General features: G+C 43.0%; 1 protein-coding gene across 8 annotated transcripts in view; it reads right to left on the minus strand.

The window, feature by feature from the left end:
• Positions 1-21,386, minus strand: part of epha7 (eph receptor A7) — an 84,043-nt gene that overhangs the window by 45,041 nt on the left and 17,616 nt on the right. For all 8 annotated transcript variants that reach the window (XM_052052133.1, XM_052052129.1, XM_052052132.1 and 5 more), the window contains exons 4-5: positions 16,442-16,597; positions 2,883-3,218 (exon numbers count right to left, since the gene is read on the minus strand). In XM_052052133.1, coding sequence (XP_051908093.1) covers positions 2,883-3,218; positions 16,442-16,597 — 492 coding nt within the window. The remainder of the gene's footprint in view (positions 1-2,882; positions 3,219-16,441; positions 16,598-21,386) is intronic.

Below are 21,386 nucleotides of genomic sequence, written 5' to 3' on the forward strand. Positions count from 1 at the left end.
ATACCTCATTAGATTGATCAGCATCTGCATTCACATTATCTTTCCTCTCGGCTTTCGCTGCCAGCATGTGTATGAGCTGAATTTCATTTAAGAGACTGTGATAAGAAGAAATGAAGGCAATCCCTCTCTAGTAATGTGCCTCCAGTGGCATGTCATGCGGAGGTGAACCAGTTCTGAATGATAAGCCATAAAAGTTTGATTAATGTAAGTTTAGTCGAGTCAGAGGTTCTAATTACAAACTTGCTCAAAATGGTTCTTAAACATAGCTCAAGCCGGCTGAATTCTGTTTGGCTTCATGCGCCAGACCAGCTGGCAGCAATTGGCATTTACAATTCAACTGGGATAGACACTCGACTTCAAGGACATGCACATTTTTCCTATGCAGGAACCAAACATAGCTATGTACCCAAAAATATCAATCCATACTTCTTTTTTCAGCTTTAGCAAGGAAGCTCAAACTTCCCTCTCCCCAGCCACTTCTTCTGGGGGGGATCCTAAGGTATACTAAAGCCAGTTGGGAGATGTAGTCTCTCCATGATGTCCTGGGTTGCCCCTGGGACATGCCTGGAACTCCAGGGAGGTGTCCAGCAGACCAAGATTTTCTCAGAGCTGTCCGGAAGTCATTTTAAATGGCCTCGCACAACTCCTCCCATGCTGGAGTTGTTGCCTCGATGATCGCCAAAGCTGCATTCCGCTTGGTCAGCCCGTATCCGTCAGCTACCCACAGCTGCTCTGTGCCTCCCACCGTGAGTAACTCCAGAGTGAAAGAGAGTCCAAACCCTCTTGAGACGACTGGTCCCAGAACTCTAGCTGTTTGTGGAGGAGAGTCTTGTCGGGACTTCTCTGCCTTGCACACCAGCTTGATCTTCTCTGCAAGAGAGGTGACATCCCATGGCCCGAGAGCTAGCTTCTGTAGCAGGAGCTCGGACTGTCAAGGTCCTCAACTTTGACCGTAATCCAGCTCACAGGGCACCTAACCCCTTTGGCCAGTCCCATAGGTGGTGAGCCCCTGTGAAGTGGGACTCGGCCAGCCCCTTTGGATGCAGGCCAGTCCACCTTGTGCTCACCAGGGAGCCGCACCTCCAGACCCCAGCCTCAAACATTATTTTTATGGGCACAAATCTTTATTCTAACAATAATCATTGTATCTTTCTAGCTTTGTTATATCTTATTTCCAAATTGGGATACCACTACACACAATGTTCCAAAGTTCTATAAACCAGACAGTGGTGGCACAGCACTCTGTAGTCGGTTTTTTTTTTTCCACATCCAAAAATCCTTTGGGGGTACTTGGCTGAAAAACAATTTCACAAGGGGTCCCAACGAGGCTTTTCATCCATACTATGACTGCTGTGGTAAATTTAACGTCAGTTTCAAAATCTGTTTTGGCAAACACGACATTTGCCCATACAGTTCCTGCGTGTTGTCTCACATGCAATTCGTTTTGACCACGATGGGCTGAAACAGGGCTACCATAGCTGCTGGAAATCGCTTGCAAAGAAAACTTGCAATGACAATAGTATCCCACTAATGACAGACCAGTGTTTTACGTACAGTATTAGCTTAGCCCCCTTTAGGGGCACGGCTGACCAGTCACTAGAAATAAAACATCCAGATCATTTCCCTCCAAAATTTACAACGTTTTAGCATACACAAAGCAGTTACCGTATTTTCACGACTATAAGGCGCCATTAAAAGTCTTAAATTTTCTCCAAAATGGACAGGACGCCTTATGGTGCGGAGCGTCCTTTGTATGCGCTGAGTTCCAAAATCTGACTGACAGCCGACACGCTGTTTATATAGAGAAAAGGCGGAAGTGACTGTGGCCAGGCATGCGGGAAAGAAGTCGTCCAATCAGGGAAGGGTGGGTGTGTATATATACATATATGGAGAGGGAGAGAGAAAGAGAGAGAGAGAGGACAGGCAAGCTGGGGAGCAGTCCGCCAATGGTGAAGGGTGGGTGTGTAAGTGGACGCTAAAGGGACGCCGCAAGCAGGTACCAACACATGTATAGAGTGTGGCAATGTGCATTGTTGCAAAACAACTCCGATTTTGGTTTCTAAGAACCCCTGAAAATAAATTCGACAAAGAGACACGCCTACGAAGCTCAGTTCAAACTTAAAGCCACCGGTTATGCTTTTGGCATGCGTACCCATCTCACAGCAGCGGTGAAAAACCAAGTCAAGCAAATGAACTCTGAGCTTGCCGTTATTCCCGGAGGCTTGACTAAAGAACTCCAACCGCTGGACATTGGCATCAACCGGGCGTTCAAAGTAAAGTTGCGAACGGCATGGGAACAATGGATGATCGATGGCAAACACAACTTTACAAAGAGTGAGAGGCAGCGCTGGGCGAGTTACGCCACAATACGCAACAACGAGAGGGAACGCGGCATTTTTGATGGATTACGGTACTTGCACAATTGTTCAATTCTTTCTACACACACACGTGCTGCCACCATGTTTTGCTCTGTTCTTTACTTTCGAATGTGGGAAAGCTTCACACGAGAGAAATGTTGACAACTTTGCTGTTGCTGCTCCTTCTTTCCGCTCGGCAATGCGTAGCCGAAGATTCCTGAACAAAGAATAGATAATGCAGACATGACTTAAATTCCAACCGACTTGCGACTCAATAGGAACGTGGACCGATGAACCGCATCAGATCTGTTAATACCGCTCACATTTACTGCAGGATCAAGGCTTGACAATAATTACGGCTATATCCCTCTCCACAAGCTCATTAACACTAGCACATGCAAATACATTTAAGTCGTTGATTTACTTTGGCAGGCTTGTGTTTTTAATTGGCATACTTTTGGTCTGATGTTTTCATACTTGATTTTCACACGCAAATAAGAGTTGAATAAATTAGTCAGTCCTTACCTGCTTGTCCAGTAGCGATGCTAACTGTAGCAAACAGCCTCTGTGTGCGGCTTAGATCAGACACCCCATTGACAGCCTCCACCTCAAAAGTGTAGTTCGCATGGGCCAAGAGGTCAACGACGTTCACGTATGTGTCCACTAATTGTGACTGTGCGGGGAAGTATCCGACATTTGGTCCACATGGTTTACATTCTTCAGGTTCCCAGCTGCAATGTTGGCAGCGAACCCTGTAGGTGACATCATTGCGGCCACCGGTGTCGGCCGGTGGGTTCCACTCTAGACTAAGCATTGTCTGGTTGATGTTGTAGACTAGATTCTGTGGTGCCGAAGGAGGTCCTGTCAGGAATGGACATAGAAGAAACCAGTGTGAGATTATTTCAGATATTTCTGACAGCTCAGTGTATCAGAAAATGTTTATGTCATCAAGATTAGAAATTACGATAAGTGAAGGTATAGAGCATGGGTAGAGAAAGAATCTTTCCACATATCTCAAATTCTTATCAGTGTCCTGGAAATGATCTCTTAGGCTGCTGAGATACTACCGAGGATCTCAAACGCAAGGACACTTATCATCCTCTCTAAACAGCCCTTACGGGAGCAGCCAGTTTTGTGAAGGGTCTGTCTGATTAATCAGCTACTGCCTACTTTACTCCACCACTCAGTACTGTAGTGTGTCCGAAAGCAAGTCGAGCTTTCCGTTACCATGACTACTGCTGTGTGTGAATCCTGAGTGAAACAATGCTACCCAGAAAGTAGAGTGGTTCAGCATGTTTGAACCAGAGCAGAATCCAAGAGTAAAATCGAGAGCACAGAGACTCCAGAGAAAGTGTGAGAGTTCTGAGAGTATAATTATAAGCCCTAGTTCCTATATATTTGACAATACATAAAACCATCTTCCAACAAAATATACATCCATTTTCTACCGCTGATCCGAGGTCAGGTCGCAGGGACAAAAGCCTCAGCGCAGAAGCCCGGACTTCCCTCTTACCAGACAGCCACCTGTTCCAACTCTTCCCGGGGGATTCTAAGGCATTCCCAGGCCAGACAGGAGACATAAGGGGTGTTCACACAGCACACATTTGCATCAGTGCTGCGCCGATGTATTTTGTTGCGATATAACTTACACTAGTGTAAATTTTGTGGAGCGTACACACGTAAAAAGCTGCTTATTAAAGAGAAGCATGTTAACCTCGGTGCAGCCCCACTTGCGTTCACATGGCAGTTTCTGCAGCCGTGCAATACGATATAAGTAATAATACGGAAATAAAACATGCACATGCGTAAAGTGTACTGTACTTTCTTTTCCCCGCCTTGTTTGTGAGATATCGAAAAACCGTGGTTTATACTTCTCCAGACAAATCAACGCTGTGGTCTATCAGACACCGGAAAAGGATGAGAGAGAGAAAGGAAAGATGACAGAGGTACAACAGAACGCGAAAGTAACACATTTTACTTGTATGTAATCAACTCTTCTCACGCGTAGCGAGTATACTCCTGTAGCGTTCATTCGTCCCATTTTATATCGATGCTACCCCGCAAACGAGCTTCTACTCCGGAGTAAATTTTTAAACCACCAGGGTTACATTTGCTCCGGCTTGAGCTGTTTTCAGAGGCTACACCGGTATAACTTTGTAGTTGTGAACACTCTACAGGGGGCAGCTCCGGTTCTACACCAGAGTAAAAGTTGTCGTGTGAACACCCCTATAGTCTCTCCAGTATGTCCTGGGTTGTCATTGCCTCCACCTGCCGGTGGGACATGCCCGAAACACCTCACCAGGGAGGCGTGCAGGAGGCATCCTAAAAAGATGCCCGAGCCACTTCATCTGACTCCTCTCGACATGACCGAGAAGTGCGTCTTGACCTGCGTCAAGCGTGACAGGATGCAACAGAGAATCCAGTAATTTTTCAAAATAAAACATCTTTCAGATTCTAAAATGAATGAAATGCAAGTAGTTATTTGTTCTTTCTGTGCAGCCCGGTACCAAATGACCGGTACCGGTCCATGGCCCGGGGGTTGGGGACCGCATCGCTACGCCCCTGGTCGCTCTCTGTTTATCTATTTACTTTAGTGCTTTCCTCATCACGACTGTGATCCTTGACTCACACATGGTGAGGAAGTCAGCTCAGGTTCCTAGAACTCATGTGAATTGTGAACATATGACCATCTACAAATTCACGAAGCAATATTCATGTGGGACAATGATTACATAGTACATTGCATGTTCACTTTGCATTTCAGTCTTTTTTGCTTTGTTGTTTTGTTTTGTTTTTCTTTCCCGCTCCGTCAACCACGTGTCAAATAAACGTTTCAATTTCTTTATATAAGGAGAGTGCCCTGTGACTGACACGTGATCACTTCAGGGTTTAGGTGCGCCAATTGCCTAAAGTCAGCTGGGGTAGGTGGAATTCCTCATGGCTTCCTTGCTGACACAAGCACTGCCCACAGTCTTTGCATGATCGATACCTAGTCTCTGATGTGTCTACGCTCTCCTGCCCATGGAGAAATGGCCATTCCATTTCAGCCACAGAGTTTTCTACAGGAATGGCTTACACAAGCAAAACAAAACCGTTTCTTTTTCCACTGGCTTTTATCCATTTTAATGCAGCAGGGTTTTGGAGTTTCATGTCCCTACATAACGTCTTGGTTTCTACTTAATCCTCCCTGACACATTTTTAATCCCAAAGCACCGGAGACCCTGTTTGCTATTTTCCTAAGGCCAATGCTTTGGGAGATTAACAATCCTGAAAAAGATCTGCCAATCAAGCAGTGTAAATTTATTTTCAATTACAGATCTATTCTGGCCAGCACAGGAAAGGAGTCACGGTGATTCTTTCTTACCCTGACTTATATGCACGGAAGGATAAAATGTTCAGAAACGATCCCAAAATTTTAAGACGACAGCAGAGGATGAATTGCACCTATTCAAATTTAAATACAGATTTACATAAATGTATGGTTTCATCAAGTGTGTTTGAGAACTGAAATAATGGCGGGTGAAGAAGTGCATGTTTTTTTTTCCTCTGTATTGCAAGGCCCTCGGTCATACTTGCGTTTTCCTTTCTTCCATCAGATTGATTTTTGTTCTGACATAGAGCACTTATTTTTAATGGCAAAAAAATCGAGACTGGGGAAAAAAAATTGCACAGATTTAATTGATGACTACAGTTTCCTTGACCATCTTGACTCAAATGCAGTATTATTCAACACTAATGGGATTCTCCCTTGGACATCAATAAATGATCAGTCACAATTCATAAAACAATAAAATAAAGCTGTGAAAACCTCTTCAGAAATTAATTAATTGTAGGATCAGATGTTCTTTTGATAGGAAATATGGTAAATCTATCTTCTAATTGCTTGTATATGAATAGTTTATCTTCTGGAGTGTCTACCCACCAATCAAGTCTGAAATTACACAACCAAGCAAAGCATTGGGCGGGGTTAGTTTTGCAAAGGGGCACATGAGAAACTGAAAAGCTTGCCGAGGGGCCAACCCAACATGTTAAACTCAGTTTTGTTGTACACTATTTTTAATGTATTGAGAAAAAGCATATTGACTTGTTTTGATAAAATCCTACACACATGTTTAAAATTAGGAAACACTCATAACGTTCCTAGTAAGGACTCTCAAATGTATACAGTGTAGATAAGTGGGAAGTACAATTTTACTGACAGTCACTGGCGTGCTGGCCATTGGGACTTTCGGGAAAATAATTTCCGCCTTACAAACACCCCTCCTCTCCATTGTCTATTATGTTTAGGCAAGTGACAGCCGCTATTCACACCCCCCTACCACCCACGGCAGCAAATGCCCCACCCTCTGTTGTCTATTACATTTAGGCACGTGATGGTCCACTGTCTCAATTGCCCCACACACCCATATCCACCCCCACTAATGACGACTGATGTCCCCGTTACCCCAACCCTCCGATTGGCAGTGATGCATAATAATAAAAGAATGACTTTTAATTGACCTGAAATGTCTGGTCTATGAAACTGTAGATTTGGGTACAATACAGTATTATCAGTCCAAATCCTCTTGTGTCCAGGAAATGAGACAGTTCTTCACATTAAGACCAGTGTTGTCATGTTTCGAGTTTCTTTTTTGGAAAAATATTTGCTAGATAGGTCGGGCTAGTCACTAAATATAGTGAAAACATTGTTGAGCTGGCAACCACGCAAACAAGTCGTAGCTCTTGGTTACTATTTTGCTGACACCAATGTCTGTAAGTGTGCCCATAAAATAAAAGTACAGCAAAAAAAGCAGTGTATTTTACTATGACTACATGGTCTCTTTTGAGGGCCAGTCAGAGATAGTGAGGCGGCCAGATGTGGCCCCCAGCCCATACTTTGCCGTGGGGTGTTATATAACATACAGTACATATATACGCATTACTCATTGATAAGTGTAATTCCGTGGCTTAGAAGAACTGCCTCCGAGAATAAAAACAATCAAAACAATCGTTCTTGTAATCTTTGTGGGCACTCGCTCCTCCGCAACCACCTAGCTCCGCCCCTGGCCATTACGGTGACAAACGCTATACTTGCTTTTGACCTGGATATACTGTAGATGATTTGGGGTGAGCAATGGCTGATTGACAAAACCAAATCTCAAAGCATGCACATCAGTGAGGCTCAAATAATAGGGTGTAAAGTACCCATAAGTGTTAGTTGCTTAACTTATTCAAAGCCTTTGACGTCAATTAACGCATAGTCCCCGCCTCCCCATGATGTCTAAAGGTGTCAATCACGTTTTTTCATGGGGGAGGGTGCAAGAGAGTCTGATGCAACTTCTCACTGAAGGAGCAGGCTTGACTGAAAGAAATGGCCAGCAGGTGGCAGTGGTGCAAAAGACCACCATTGTTCAATTTGCACTTTCGTTCATCGTTCAATAGTTTTGTTATGTGCAAACAAATTATTTTGCTATAAAACATTTTTTGTGTTGTTGTTTTATAGGAGGAACACATTATTGAGGTATTTGAGCTGTTATAAGAGCAAAAAATAGTGTCAAACTTGAAATGGTGCATAAAATTAATGCTTTTACAAAAAGCTAATTTTCTCTGGATTTCTGAAGAAAATTCGGCCTTTTTCATAAAACTTAGCAATTGTCTAATGCTGATTGCCAACGAAAAAAGAAAGATAGAAAGAAACTGTTTTTTTCTGCTGAGAGAAGAGCATCTCACCTTTCGTCTGACAGGTCGCATGTAAATAGCTGTAGAACAGAAAATTCTGCGGGCCTTGCAAATCAGTCAAAATTCATTAAAATGTGAGATTGAGGAGTTTGCTCCAGTGAAAAAGGGTGGTATTCAATGAGTTAATGTGGTATTCTGACAAACTCATGGAATTAAGACACCTGGATTTTAAATTGTGGCCAAAAAAGTGCTTCTATTGATCTCATTCAATATCTCATGTAAATAAATACTGTATTTTCCATACTATAAGGCGCACCTAAAAGCATTCCATTTTCTGAAAAGCCGACAGTGCGGCGTATAATCCGATGCGCCATATACGTGGATCAATATTTTGATTTCTTGGACGTAGTATTTTTAATTTTCTGGAAAGCGTTTTAAAGCTGTATCGTAATGTATTTTATTGAGTGTGGCTCCATCTAGTGGCTGAATAATGCAAGCACAGCCAGGGCTGTGTATAAATAAAGCTGTATTGATTTGTATTTCCTTTAGCGTATCTCCATCTGGTGGATGCATAACACAACCCCAGCTTTTATTCTGTAATGAGATATGGTCATACCTCGGTTTTCGACCATAATCCGTTCCAGAAGGCTGTTCGAAAACCGAAACCACACTCTTTTTAAAAAAAGTCTTTACTGAACACATCTGCTCACAATGGAACGCTACACGAGGAAGCGTCACTTCCTCGTGTAAGGAAGGCAAGAGGAGTCAAGTGGCGCATTGCAGTGCGCTTAGTGTTGTTGAGAACCAATTTTTGGTTGTAATCCGAGGCATAAAAAATTGGAAATTTTTGGTCAAAAACCGATTTGGTTGAGAACAGAGACATTCAAAACCAGAGGTTTGGCTGTATATGAAAACCGTTTTAAAAAGGCCATTCATTGAAGGTGCACCTGATACTCCGATGCACCTTATAGTGTGGAAAATACGGTATTTAGAATAGCTGAAAGAGTCAGATAATCCCTGGAAGAATTCCTGAGAAATGTGTTACATAAAAGAACCAAGTACTAAATTGAACTTGGACTTCTACCTCAGTCATCTTTGATCCTTGATAATAGGTTTTTCAAAAACATTCAGACTGACATTCAGAACTTTTGTTTTTTAGTCCATGTAGGTTATATCTAACATCAACCACTCGCAACGTTTTACTTAATTTCGCCAATTAACCAGAGCCAAGAAGTCACATGACCACACACAAAGTCTCTGTGGCCTAACACAGAAGCAAGGTTTTCAAAGTGGCTACCGTATTTTCATGACGATAGGGCGCATGTAAAGGTCTTAAATGTTCTCCAAAATGGACGGGGCGCCTAATCTACACGCTGAGTTCCAAAATCTATGAATTTTGCTGTGTGACTTCGATGAGCGCTCGGCTTAACTATCTGATGTTATGCAGACACACTGCTTATAACGAGGAAAGGCGGATGTATCTGGGGGAGGTATGCGGATGTTAAAGGGGAAGGGTGGGCATGAAAGAGGACACTAAAGGCATGCCCACCAGTAGGAGGTTATAATGCATTGGGAAAAACAACTTCAGATCTCGGAAAATGGCACGTATGAAAAGACACGCCTGCAAAGCACAGTTCGAATTTCAAAGGATCAGTTACGCGGAGGAACATGGCAATCGAGCAGCCGCAAGAGAATTTAAGATAAACAAATTCATGGTTCGCAAGTGGAGGAAGCAGGAGAATGAGCTTCGCCGAGTCAAGAAGACAAAGCTGAGTTTCCGTGGAAACAAGGCGAGGTGGCCCGGGTTGGAAGACCAACTGGAGCAATGGATTCACGATCAAAAGACAACTGGGAGAAGCGTATCTACGGTCACCATTCGACTGAGGGCAAAACACTTGCAGAAGAATTTAAAATTCAACATTTTCAAGGATTGTCTTGGTGCCAACCATCCATGTGGACTAGGATTACCGTGGCCCAGCATCTTCCGGCAGACTACAAGAAAAAGCTGGCCACCTTCCGCTCCTGCTGCCGTAAAAAGATTGCCGACAAACACATCCAGCCCAACCACATCAGCAATGAGGTGTCGCTCACTTTCGACTTCCCGGTGAACCACACAGTCGAAAAACAGGGGAACAGCACTGTAGCGATATGAAAAGTCGGCTTTTACTGTTGTGCTTGGAAGCCTTCGCAATGGACAGAAACTGACACCTATGGTGATTTTTAAGAGAAAGAAGACTGTACCGAAAGAAAAGTTTCCAGCTGGAGTGTTCACTAAGGCAAATCAAAAAAGGCCGGCTGGACGAGGAAAAAATGAGAGAGTGGCTGAGTGAGGTATATGTGAAGAGACCGGATGTTTTCTTTCCCCCATGCCTGGATGAGGATTGATCCAAAAATAATGTGAGTATATTTTTAAATACTTCAATAAAATACCACAAACTCAATGTTGCTCCCGTTGCCTTTTGAAAAACGCATGCTAGCGAGCATGCATGCTACCATATTTTTTTAAGCTAGCATACATTGTACCATGCCTGCATCCAATAATGCAGTGCCTCTTGTGTATGTATTAAGTCCACAAATACCACAAAAGCAAAACTGACACTGCGCCTTTTAATACGGTGAGCTGAATGGTCGTGAAAAAAATAAAACTACTACAGTGAAACTCCTCTACAACGAAACCTACATGGGCGAAAATACCCCCTAGTGTGAAAAAATGCATACATGAAAGCCATTCCTACTTTTCTGCTCCCCCTATGACGAAAAATCCCCATTCCGTTATACGAAATATTTTTCTCTGCTCTTGCCTCGCAACAAGACTCACTACAATGAAAACATGCATTCCGCAAAAATCTAATCCAAACTCAGTGACCTCTTCTGCTTCGTTTGGAAACAGCAACAACAACCACCACACTGGTTTACACATGCACACAAGTCCAGGAAGTATTTGTCATTGTTAGTTTTAGACACAGCACAAACGTAACATTGCTCAAATGGCTACGAAACGGACCTTTGCAGACCAAGGAGTTAAGAAAAGAAATGCATTGACGCTTAAAGACAATATAAAAGTAATAAAAATTAAAGATGGCGGCCCGGTAGTCCAGTGGTTAGCACGTCGGCTTCACAGTGCAGAGGTACCGGGTTCGATTCCAGCTCCGGCCTCCCTGTGTGGAGTTTGCATGTTCTCCCCGGGCCTGCGTGGGTTTTCTCCGGGTGCTCCGGTTTCCTCCCACATTCCAAAAATATGCATGGCAGGCTGATTGAACACTCTAAATTGTCCCTAGGTGTGAGTGTGAGTGCGAATGGTTGTTCGTCTCTGTGTGCCCTGCGATTGGCTGGCAACCGATTCAGGGTGTCCCCCGCCTACTGCCCGAAGACAGCTGGGATTGGCTCCAGCACCCCCCGCGACCCTACTGAGGATCAAGCGGCTCGGAAGATGAATGAATGAATGAATGAAATTAAAGATGGAGGAATCAAAGTCAGCCTTTGAAGCATGACATGCCAGAAATTGATGTAAGTGAAAGTGAATCCATCCATCCATCCATCCATTTTCCGAACCGCTTGATCCTCACTAGGGTCGCGGGGGGTGCTGGAGCCTATCCCAGCTGTCTTCGGGCAGTAGGCGGGGGACACCCTGAATCGGTTGCCAGCCAATCGCAGGGCACACAGAGACAAACAACCATCCACACTCACAATCACTCCTAGGGACAATTTCAGAGAGTTCAATCAGCCTGCCACGCATGTTTTTGGAACGTGGGAGGAAACCGGAGTACCCGGAGAAAACCCACGCAGGCCCGGGGAGAACATGCAAACTCCACACAGGGAGGCCGCAGCTGGAATTGAACCCGGTACCTCTGCACTGTGAAGTTGACGTGCTAACCACTAGGGAAAGTGAATGTCGATAGTAAATTTAGCAATTTCTTTTCCGTTTTTTTTTTCTACACTGGCTATATGAAGTGCCAAATAAGTGTATGCTCATATTTATGCACTACGTATTGGAATGAAAATAAAGAGTACACACATACTGTACGTTTTGTGTGTGTGTGCGTGCATGTGTGTGTGTGTGTGCGTGCGTGTGTTTACATCTGAGATAAAATTTGCTACAGTTAAAAGCCTCCTGTTGTGAAAAATGTCTTGTTGCAAATAGGATTTCGCTGTAGAGGAGTTTCACTAAATGCTCACTGTAACTTAGCTAATTATTTGGAGGACTACATTTTTTTCCTTTTAATTGAGTTAGATTTTTCAAAAATAACAGTACTCTTACGTACTTTTACAATTTTGGGCTACGCTACCCTCCTCTGGCTGGCACACGTGCTTGTGCTTTATTCATTTCAATTCTAAGGCCGTATCCCACTCAGTGGTGAAGGGTTGCAACTGTTTGCGAGTGTAGCGCATGTCGATTAATTCTGTAAGGACACCCTTGAAGTTCGGACCCAAAACCTTCTCAAATTTGGTCATCTTTATCTTTTAGTCAAACGGGAGACCCTGCGCATTTCCAACAACACTACAACATGGCTGAAGGAAATAAATAAGAAAAATAATGAATTCACCTCATCTGATGCAAAACAAGCTATGCATGAAAACAATGATTGGGAAGAGATTAAGCAACGATCAACACCATGTCCTGGTCCTTGTAATATATTTTGCACAAAGCAGCACTGGTGATGTCATTTTAAGTTATATTTTACAAATTGTTGAAAAATATATGTTTAATATTGTTTCATGTGACTCCAAAAACAGATACAGACATCACAATTGTGACATTAGGTCTTGGTTTGATCCATGGCAAAAAACAATGCAATGAAATTCAGCCGTTCGCATAATATCTCACTGTAGCAGTCTCTTACGGAGACTCACACCCACACACAACCGACTTGGCCTACTTAAGCAGTTTCAGGGGGAAAGAGTGATCCTTTTTCTCATATGGATGTCTCTGGCTGCATGCCAAGGACAGAAAAAGAAAATCAAGGTGATGACGTGAAAGAACCGTCCATTTGCCATTTGCCTACTGGCCCCTTGCAGCGTTGGAGGAAAATGTCACCGATCTAATGTAACGTCCTCATTCGCACCTGGATGGTTGTGTAAGAACTGCCAAGCCATGTTCTTTGACTTCTCCAATGCCTTTAACACCATCCAACCTTTTCTGTTTCTGAGACATCATTCCAGAATCTCCTGACTCTACATATGTACGTAACTACGTCTCAAACAGGCCCATGATGTGGGGGCTTGGGGAGCGCACTATTGGATATCGAGGTCAGTAATGCTGGCGCACCACAAGGACCTGTTTCGTTTTTATTCCTCTTTAGCTTGTACACCTCGCAGTACCAATACAGCTCTGGATGACATTTTCTGACTCTGCGGTGGTGGTGGGAGGGGGTGTATAAATGATGGATAGGGACTCGAGACATATGACCGAGGGACACGCTTTCCCATCTCCAACAGGCTACCAAAAACAATGGTTTAGGCCAGGGGTGTCAAACTAATTTTTGTCGTGGGCCATGTTTTAGTTACCGTTTCCCACGGAGGGCCGTTATGACTGAAACCACATAAAGAAGTCGAGAATACCAGTTGACTCCAATTTTGTTTAAGTTACTGTCATGACAGGCTTGGTTACAAGAAAATGCTTACAACATCCTTCTTATTTATTAAAGATGAGAATTTGAAAATCTGGGACAGATTTTAGAAGGCATCATGGAAGTTGGAATGTTTGATTTGCTTTTGCGGCCCACATAAAAGCGGGCCAGATCTGGCCCCCGGGCCTTGAGTTTGACACCTGTGGTTTAGGCCATCTTGCATCCTGTTCTCTATTCATTTTTAATGACAATTCCTGATGAAAATACTCCTAGACACTGTAATAACGGTTCTATTTATTCCACATGTACAACCAATATTCAGCATTTACACGCTGTTTATACGATTACCCAGAATCATGTCATTTGTCATTGTTCAGTTATGATGTCGATGTACATTGTCAGGCGCACGTACGCTGCATACTAATAGTTTGCAGATGTTTCATACACTATTCTTACTGGGTGTATCATAATATGTTGCTAATCACTTTTATTAATTGTATAAATACTGCTCTAGCATAATTAGACTGTATTTATAACTTCCTACAGAGCAGCAGGCATCATCTCGTCTTTTTATTCATCTTCCTGCTTTGATTAGATTTAAGTTTCTATTAATACTTTTGTCCTTGTATTCTTTTGGGGGGGTTTCACTACTGTTGCTCATATGTTACTGTATATTTGTGAATATTGCTTCTGTGAAAATGTTATTTCCCCCACAAATAAAGTATTTTTTGATTGAACGATCAATTTTAGCATGGTTCAAATTTTGATGTCCTGATTATAATTCGAACCTTGCTAAAATTCCCTGCCGCTCAGCCTGGGCAGGAACGCTGACTTCAAAATAATTCACCTTGCTCCTCTTCACTTATTCAATTGGTTAAATTACTTTCAATGTATTACTCTTTGTTTTTGTTTTTTAATTCAGGGTTTATCCTAATAATTCGTTTGTACGTAATTACAGCACATTGAAGGTGAAATTTACCCGAGGTTTTGGCGTCCTTTATAGTCATGGTACTCATAGTATGTAGTCAGTTGTGAAATCTGTACTAGTCAGCGTCTCAAGTATCTTGGTGGCCCAACACAGCGCCATAGTGGCCCAGAGGCCACCATTAATGTCGGATTCTCTCTGGTTTTTTTTCCCCAGAACAATTAGTGCTGCGGATTTAGCGAGTTAGCGTACAGGGATTTCAAGAATAACATATGAACTATAATACCGTATTTTCACGACTATTCGACGCATCGTACTAATGGCCGCAGTCTCATTAATGCGTGACATTTCTGTATTTTACACATACACAGGACGCATCGTACGAATAGCCGCAGTTTTACAGTGGTAAAACATACGCCAGCTTAAACATACGGCATGCATGCGCGCACTCTAACACGTTAGCTTGAAGCATACGGTAGCATGCCAAGACATACAGGTAAGATAAAAACACGTTTTTAAAAAGGCAACGAAAGCAGAACTGAGTTCGGGTGTATTTTATTTAGCCATCGTACAATGTTCTCACGTTTTTCGATCAATCATCACCCAGAAATCCATCAAAGTCCTCATCCTCTGTATCAGAAGCAGAGGACTGCACATCTCAGTTGTCATTGAATGCATCACTAGTGTGAGTTGCTACGCATTGCCGAGCGGAAAGAAGGAGTAGCAACAGCAAAGTCAACATTTCTCTCGTGTGAAGCTTTCCCACATTTGAAAGTAAAGAACAGAGCGAAACATGGTGGCAGCGCGTGTGTGTGTAGAAAGAATTGAACAATTGTGCAAGTATCGTAATCCATCAAAAACGCCGCGTTCCCTCTCGTTGTTGCGTATTGTGGCGTAACTCGACAAGCGCTGCCTCTCACTCTTTGTAAAGTTGTGTTTGCCACCGATCATCCATTGTTCCCATGCCGTTTGCAACTTTACTTTGAACGCCCGGTTGATGCCAATGTCCAGCGGTTGGAGTTCTTTAGTCAAGCCTCCGGGAATAACGGCAAGCTCAGAGTTCATTTGCTTGATTTGTTTTTTCACCGCTGCTGTGAGATGGGCACGCATGCCAAAAGCATAACCGGTGGCTTTAAGTTTGAACTGAGCTTCGTAGGCGTGTCTTTTTGTCGAATTTATTTTCAGGGGTTCTTAGAAACCAAAACCGGAGTTGTTTTGCAACAATGCACATTGCCACACGCTATACAAGTGTTGGTAATGGCTTGAGGCGTCCACTTACACGCCCACCCTTCACCATTGGCGGACTAGCTTGTCTGTCCTCTCTCTCCCTCTCTCTCTCTCTCTCTCCCTCTCCATATATGTATATATACACGCCCACCCTTCCCTGATTGGCCGACTTCTTTCACAGTCACTTCCGCCTTTTCTCTATATAAACAGCGTGTCGGCTGTCAGTCAGATTTTGGAACTCGGCGCATATAAAGGACGCTCCGCACCATAAGGCGTCCTGTCCATTTTGGAGAAAATTTAAGACTTTTAATAGCGCCTTATAGTCGTGAAAATACGGTAATAATAATAATAACTATCCAGAACATTTGGCAATTCTGGTATTATGTACTCACGTATTTCTAAAAATATATATTAAAATAGATCCATTATATTCACTTATAAATTAAAAAATGGAATCGTGTATTCAACTGTGGGTCAGAAAACATGTTTGAGATGTAATCTTAAATTTGATGTAGCATTACAGACTAACAAGCTAGCCCCTCTCATTAATGAACACACAAATGTCTTGTCTTCAGAATTAATTGACCAAAATTCACACACAAAATCTTGTGGCAAGGTGGTAGAACTAACTAACTGCATATTTTCTGTCACTTATCGGTTTCCATCCTTTTTGTAATGGATGCTAACCAGCATTAGTGCAGACTTACTTGTACAGGCCGCAGAAGGAGGGTCAGAGAAAGCTCGGTAGTAGCCGTCATCACAGTCGCAGCGCCGGGAGCCCTCACGGTCAACAAAGCTGTGCATCGGACAGCGAGAGCACTGGAGATCCTGGGAAGAGGTTTTGTAGTAACCGCGACCGCACGCTGTCGAGAAAGTAAAAAGAGACAAAACAGGAAAAGTCAGACAGCTACATATAAATATAAATGCGCTTAATTATACAGCCCAGAGAGCCTTAAGGTCTTAGATGCATGATGTATAAATGTAATACTATATATCATATTTTCCCATCCCACTTAAACTCTAGACATGACATACAGAGTAAAATTTGGTATGTTCTAATCATACATACATACTGTACATCCATTTTCCGATCCGCTTCATCCTAACAAGGGTCGCAGGTTGCCAGTCAATCGCAGGGCACACAGAGAACAACAACCATCCACGCTCACACTCACACCTGGGGACAATTTAGAGTGTTCAATCAGCCTGCCACGCATGTTTTTGGAATGTGGGAGGAAACCGGAGTACCCGGAGAAAACCCACGCGGGCCCAAAAAGAAACATGCAAATTCCACAGAAGGAGGCCAGAACCGGAATCGAACCCTGCACCTTCGCACTGTGAGGTTAATACGGTAACCACTGGACCACCGGGCCGTCTCTAACCATACAGCACATTTAAATTCAGAGGGAACCAATAGAGGATGTAGAAGGGGTTTCAATTCCAAGCATGATTCCACTGTACACGTTGTACTTCTGTTTTTCTGTTATATTTTTTTTCACTGGGATAATTACAAGCAGAGTAAAATCCTGTTTTGATCACAAATCCTTTTTTTTCTTTCAACTTTTCACAGGTTGAGGGAAGAAATTTAATTTAGGCAAAGGTGTGGTATTACTGTACTACCTACACGATTGGACTGTATATTTTCAATCAGATGATGTTGAATTAAAACCTTTCGTGAGCGTCTGCACTTCTCTGATGTTATTTTGACGAATTATGTGGTTATTGCTTACCTTCTTTTGATATAAAGCATGGCTTGAATCTGCTTACTGACAATGCCAGTTCTAGAAGGGTGAAAACTATCTCGTTGCAATGTTGATGTTTAGCTGCTCTGAATGTCCACACCGACAGTATACTCAGACACCGTCACCACACTTCAGTCTTTAGTGGGGCACATGAAATGCACGGGGAGCAACATTATTCTGACCCTACAAACAAATGCATGCGTTGCTCGGAGGTAACTGTGCAACTCCTACAGATTGTGTGAGAAACACAATTTTATTAATCATGTCTGTCTTCAGACAGGACCACTCACAATTTGTGATACCGCTCAATGCAATGTTGTCATGTTTGTTTCACGCGGTGTACTGTAACATAACGCTGTACTGATTTGCTTCGTTGGTCATAATTTTTGCCAAGTGAGCACAAGCGCAACACTGCACTATGGTGCAGTATTCCCCCCCCCTCTAAAACACTTTCAAAAAATGATGGATGATTCATTTTTTTGGTGACAAAATCTGTTGAGTTATGTTCTTCTCGCCCGTGTGTGACGCACCCGTTGCTTCCGCCCTCTGATTTGTCATTGGCTGGCTTCAGTTGACTTGCCACGGCAAGTATAAAATTGGGTTTGTGGTTGGTTGGCCTTAGTGTTGCATTCGCATGTGCAAGCAGTTTCAAGCAGTCAAAACCTAAATTGTTGATTTTGAGATATGAATATCTTGAACATTCATATCTATATATTGATAGTCGAATAACATCTTCAGCCACATAGCAAAAAAAATGTATCCACATAAATAAGTGCTCTTCCTACACTGCCCCCTTGTCCCAAGGTGTCCCCCAAGGTTCCGTACTTTGTCCTCTTCTCTTCATCCTCTAACTTTTACCCCCCAGCCAAATCATTTGTCATCATGGTCTCCGCTCCCACTGCTACGCTGATGACGTACAATTTTACAGCTCCACCAAATCCATCACCCCATTAACCTACTCCACCCTGTCTGTCATATTAAATCCTGGATGTAAATAAAGTTTCTCATTCTCAACTGCACTAAATCTCAACTGCTAATAATCGGCCTGAACTCCCTGACCCAAACAGCCTCCAACTTTAACCTCACAATCGACAACTCCACCCTGTCCTCCTCCTCTCACTGTCGCAACCTTGGTGTCCATTTTGATAAAAATCTCTCTTTCGACCAACACATCACCCAAATCACCAAAATTGCTTTCTTCCACCTCAAAAACATTTCTCCTCTGTCGCTCACTTTCTTTCACGCCGCTATAAACCTCGTTTGCGCCGTCATCACCTCCCGCCTTGAATACTGCAATAGTATTCTCCATGGTATAACATCCAAATTCCTTAATGAACTACAGTACATCCTGAATGCTCTGTTCTTGTAGTAAAGTGTCTGAGTACTCTGAAAAGTGCTTTCAAATAAAATGTGTGTGTGTATGTGTGTGTGTGTACACATACATAGACACACTTTGATATATCACTATATATATACAGTAGATAGATAGATAGATAGATAGATAGATAGATAGATAGATAGATAGATAGATAGATAGATAGATAGATAGATAGATAGATAGATAGATAGATAGATAGATAGATAGATAGATAGATAGATAGATAGATAGATAGATAGATAGATAGATAGATAGATAGATAGATAGATAGATAGAGGGATATCTTATCTTATAACAGAACAACTGTTAGCAAGTTCTGCTACTTAGACATAAAATAGGCCAATAAACAAGTGTACACAATATAGGTTAAGACACTGTCACTTAAGAATCCATATGATACAGTGTGGTGAAGTTATCAACATTTAAGTAGCACTTCCTGTTTGTGATGTTGTGAAACAGAATTGGTGCCATTTACGGAAAATGTAGCCTAAAACACTCTAATGAAATTTTGGTGGAACAGGCTATGGCCATTTGGGACAATGTACATGCAGACAATAATAATAACAACAATAAAAGTGATCATTAATGAACACTGCTAAACGAACTTACAATACCGTGCACAGGGTAGCCCCAAACTCTATGCCGTGTCGCACATTCCGTTTCATACAGACACGTGACACTGCGTAAGTAACGTAAACTCGTTTTTCGCACAAAACATGGTACAAAGTATGAAAATTAGTCACCGTAATATAGGTTGAAATACTAAGGACTTTGTAGCATTGCCTAAAGTGATAAAAATACAATAAAAATTCAATCAAAAAATGTTACTTTTCATATATCTGTGACTCCAGTAACTTGGTGAGAGGGCCTGGCCCTTATTGCCCCCTCTTGGCTACGGGTCTGCCTAAACACTATGCACAAACCATAGCTTAATATTGAAAGGAAATGCTTTTTCCTGTCATTGGAGGGGGTTGAAATCTATATATATATTGCGCGTCGTCCCGCACGCCGTCTGTCCTTCCGTCTGTCCGTCCGTCTGTCCCTTTTCAAAACGTACCTACTTCACCGCGCCGCTGCGCGCCGCCACTGCGCCGCTCAGGCAGTGGCTCACTACGATCGCGCGGGCATCTTAGCGAAAAAATGTTGTCTACCCACAAGCATTGCAATGAAATTGTTAGTTATTTACTAGAGCTAAACATCTCTTTATTTTCGCGATAAGCAATGAAGATGAACAAAAAGTTGAACCAAGCAACAACACTTTTGTGGGCCGAAGGCCCACCTTACCAGCCTTCCGCAGGAACTAGCTGATGAGCCGCTCGGAGGGCGGCGAACCACCACCTTACCAGCCTTCCGCAGGAACTAGCTGATGAGCCGCCCGGAGGGCGGCGAACCAGCTAATTTTGTATAACACTGCATTACAGTTGGCCTTTGGGTTTCTGCGAGCTCATCTCTTGGGTGGCCAGTGGGAGGAAGGTGAGCCTGCCATGACCATCATGACCACAGATGAGATGATACGCAAAAGGTATCATGTAGTGGGCACAACGGTTTTCAAAAGTAAACAGAAGTATTTTTAAGGCTAATTACCAAACCCGTTTTTCCCCAAACTGTAACTAGTTTTCTATTTTCCCAGTCACAATGGGTAACAAGAAGCTGTATCCACACGTGAAGTCATCACCATATGTAGAGATTCATCATCAACCATTTTAGAGCACAGCTTATAAAACACCTGGCACAGCACTTATTGTTCAACACAACAGCTGTGTTCAATCAGATGACAACTGAATCACCGCTTATGCGCAAACAACGGTGTTCAGCGCTAAACGCGAAGCTAGTCAGTGAATTACCTCAGATTTTAAAGCAGGGGGGCCCAATACGTCAATCGCCAGTGGACTGGTCCAAGTCGAGCGTGAGCATTGGGAGGAGGAAATGGAAGGTGGGAGGGGGTACTTTGTATGTCTGTGTGTTTCGATTTCGTTCATATTCGGTGACGTTCCTGCTGACGCTCATATCGGCGTGCGTGCATGCGTATGCGCACGTGTGCGTAGTTGGAGGCCCGCGTGCGTGCGTGTGTATATGCTTGCATGTGCGCGATTGGGTCGATCGCGGGAGGTTGTCGCTTCAAAAGTCAATCTTCTTCGGTCAAATATGTAGCAAGCTGATCCAAGTAGTAAGTAACCACTGCAGCTTTTGTGTGTGTGTGTGTGTGTGTGTGTGTGTGTGCGCGTGCGTGTGTGTGTGTGTGTGTGTGTGTGTGTGTGTGTGTGTGTGTGTGTGTGTGTGTGTGTGTGTGTGTGTGTGTGTGTGCATGCGCACCCGCAATGTGGCTCTTTGCAGTAACAGTAAAAAAATTGTCTCTGAGTCTCTAATAACTGATTGGCCACCCCTGCACTAAACCATTGAAAATGGATGAATCTGTCAGGGGTTGCTCAAAAACCAAGTACTGTCAAACCTCGGCTTTTCGAACGCCTCTGTTCTCGACCAAATCGGTTTTCGACCAAAAATTTAGATTTTTTTTTTTTTTATGCCTCGGAT

The sequence above is a fragment of the Hippocampus zosterae genome, chromosome 19, assembly GCF_025434085.1.
Source record: "Hippocampus zosterae strain Florida chromosome 19, ASM2543408v3, whole genome shotgun sequence".
In the NCBI taxonomy this organism is placed as follows: Eukaryota; Metazoa; Chordata; class Actinopteri; order Syngnathiformes; family Syngnathidae; genus Hippocampus; species Hippocampus zosterae.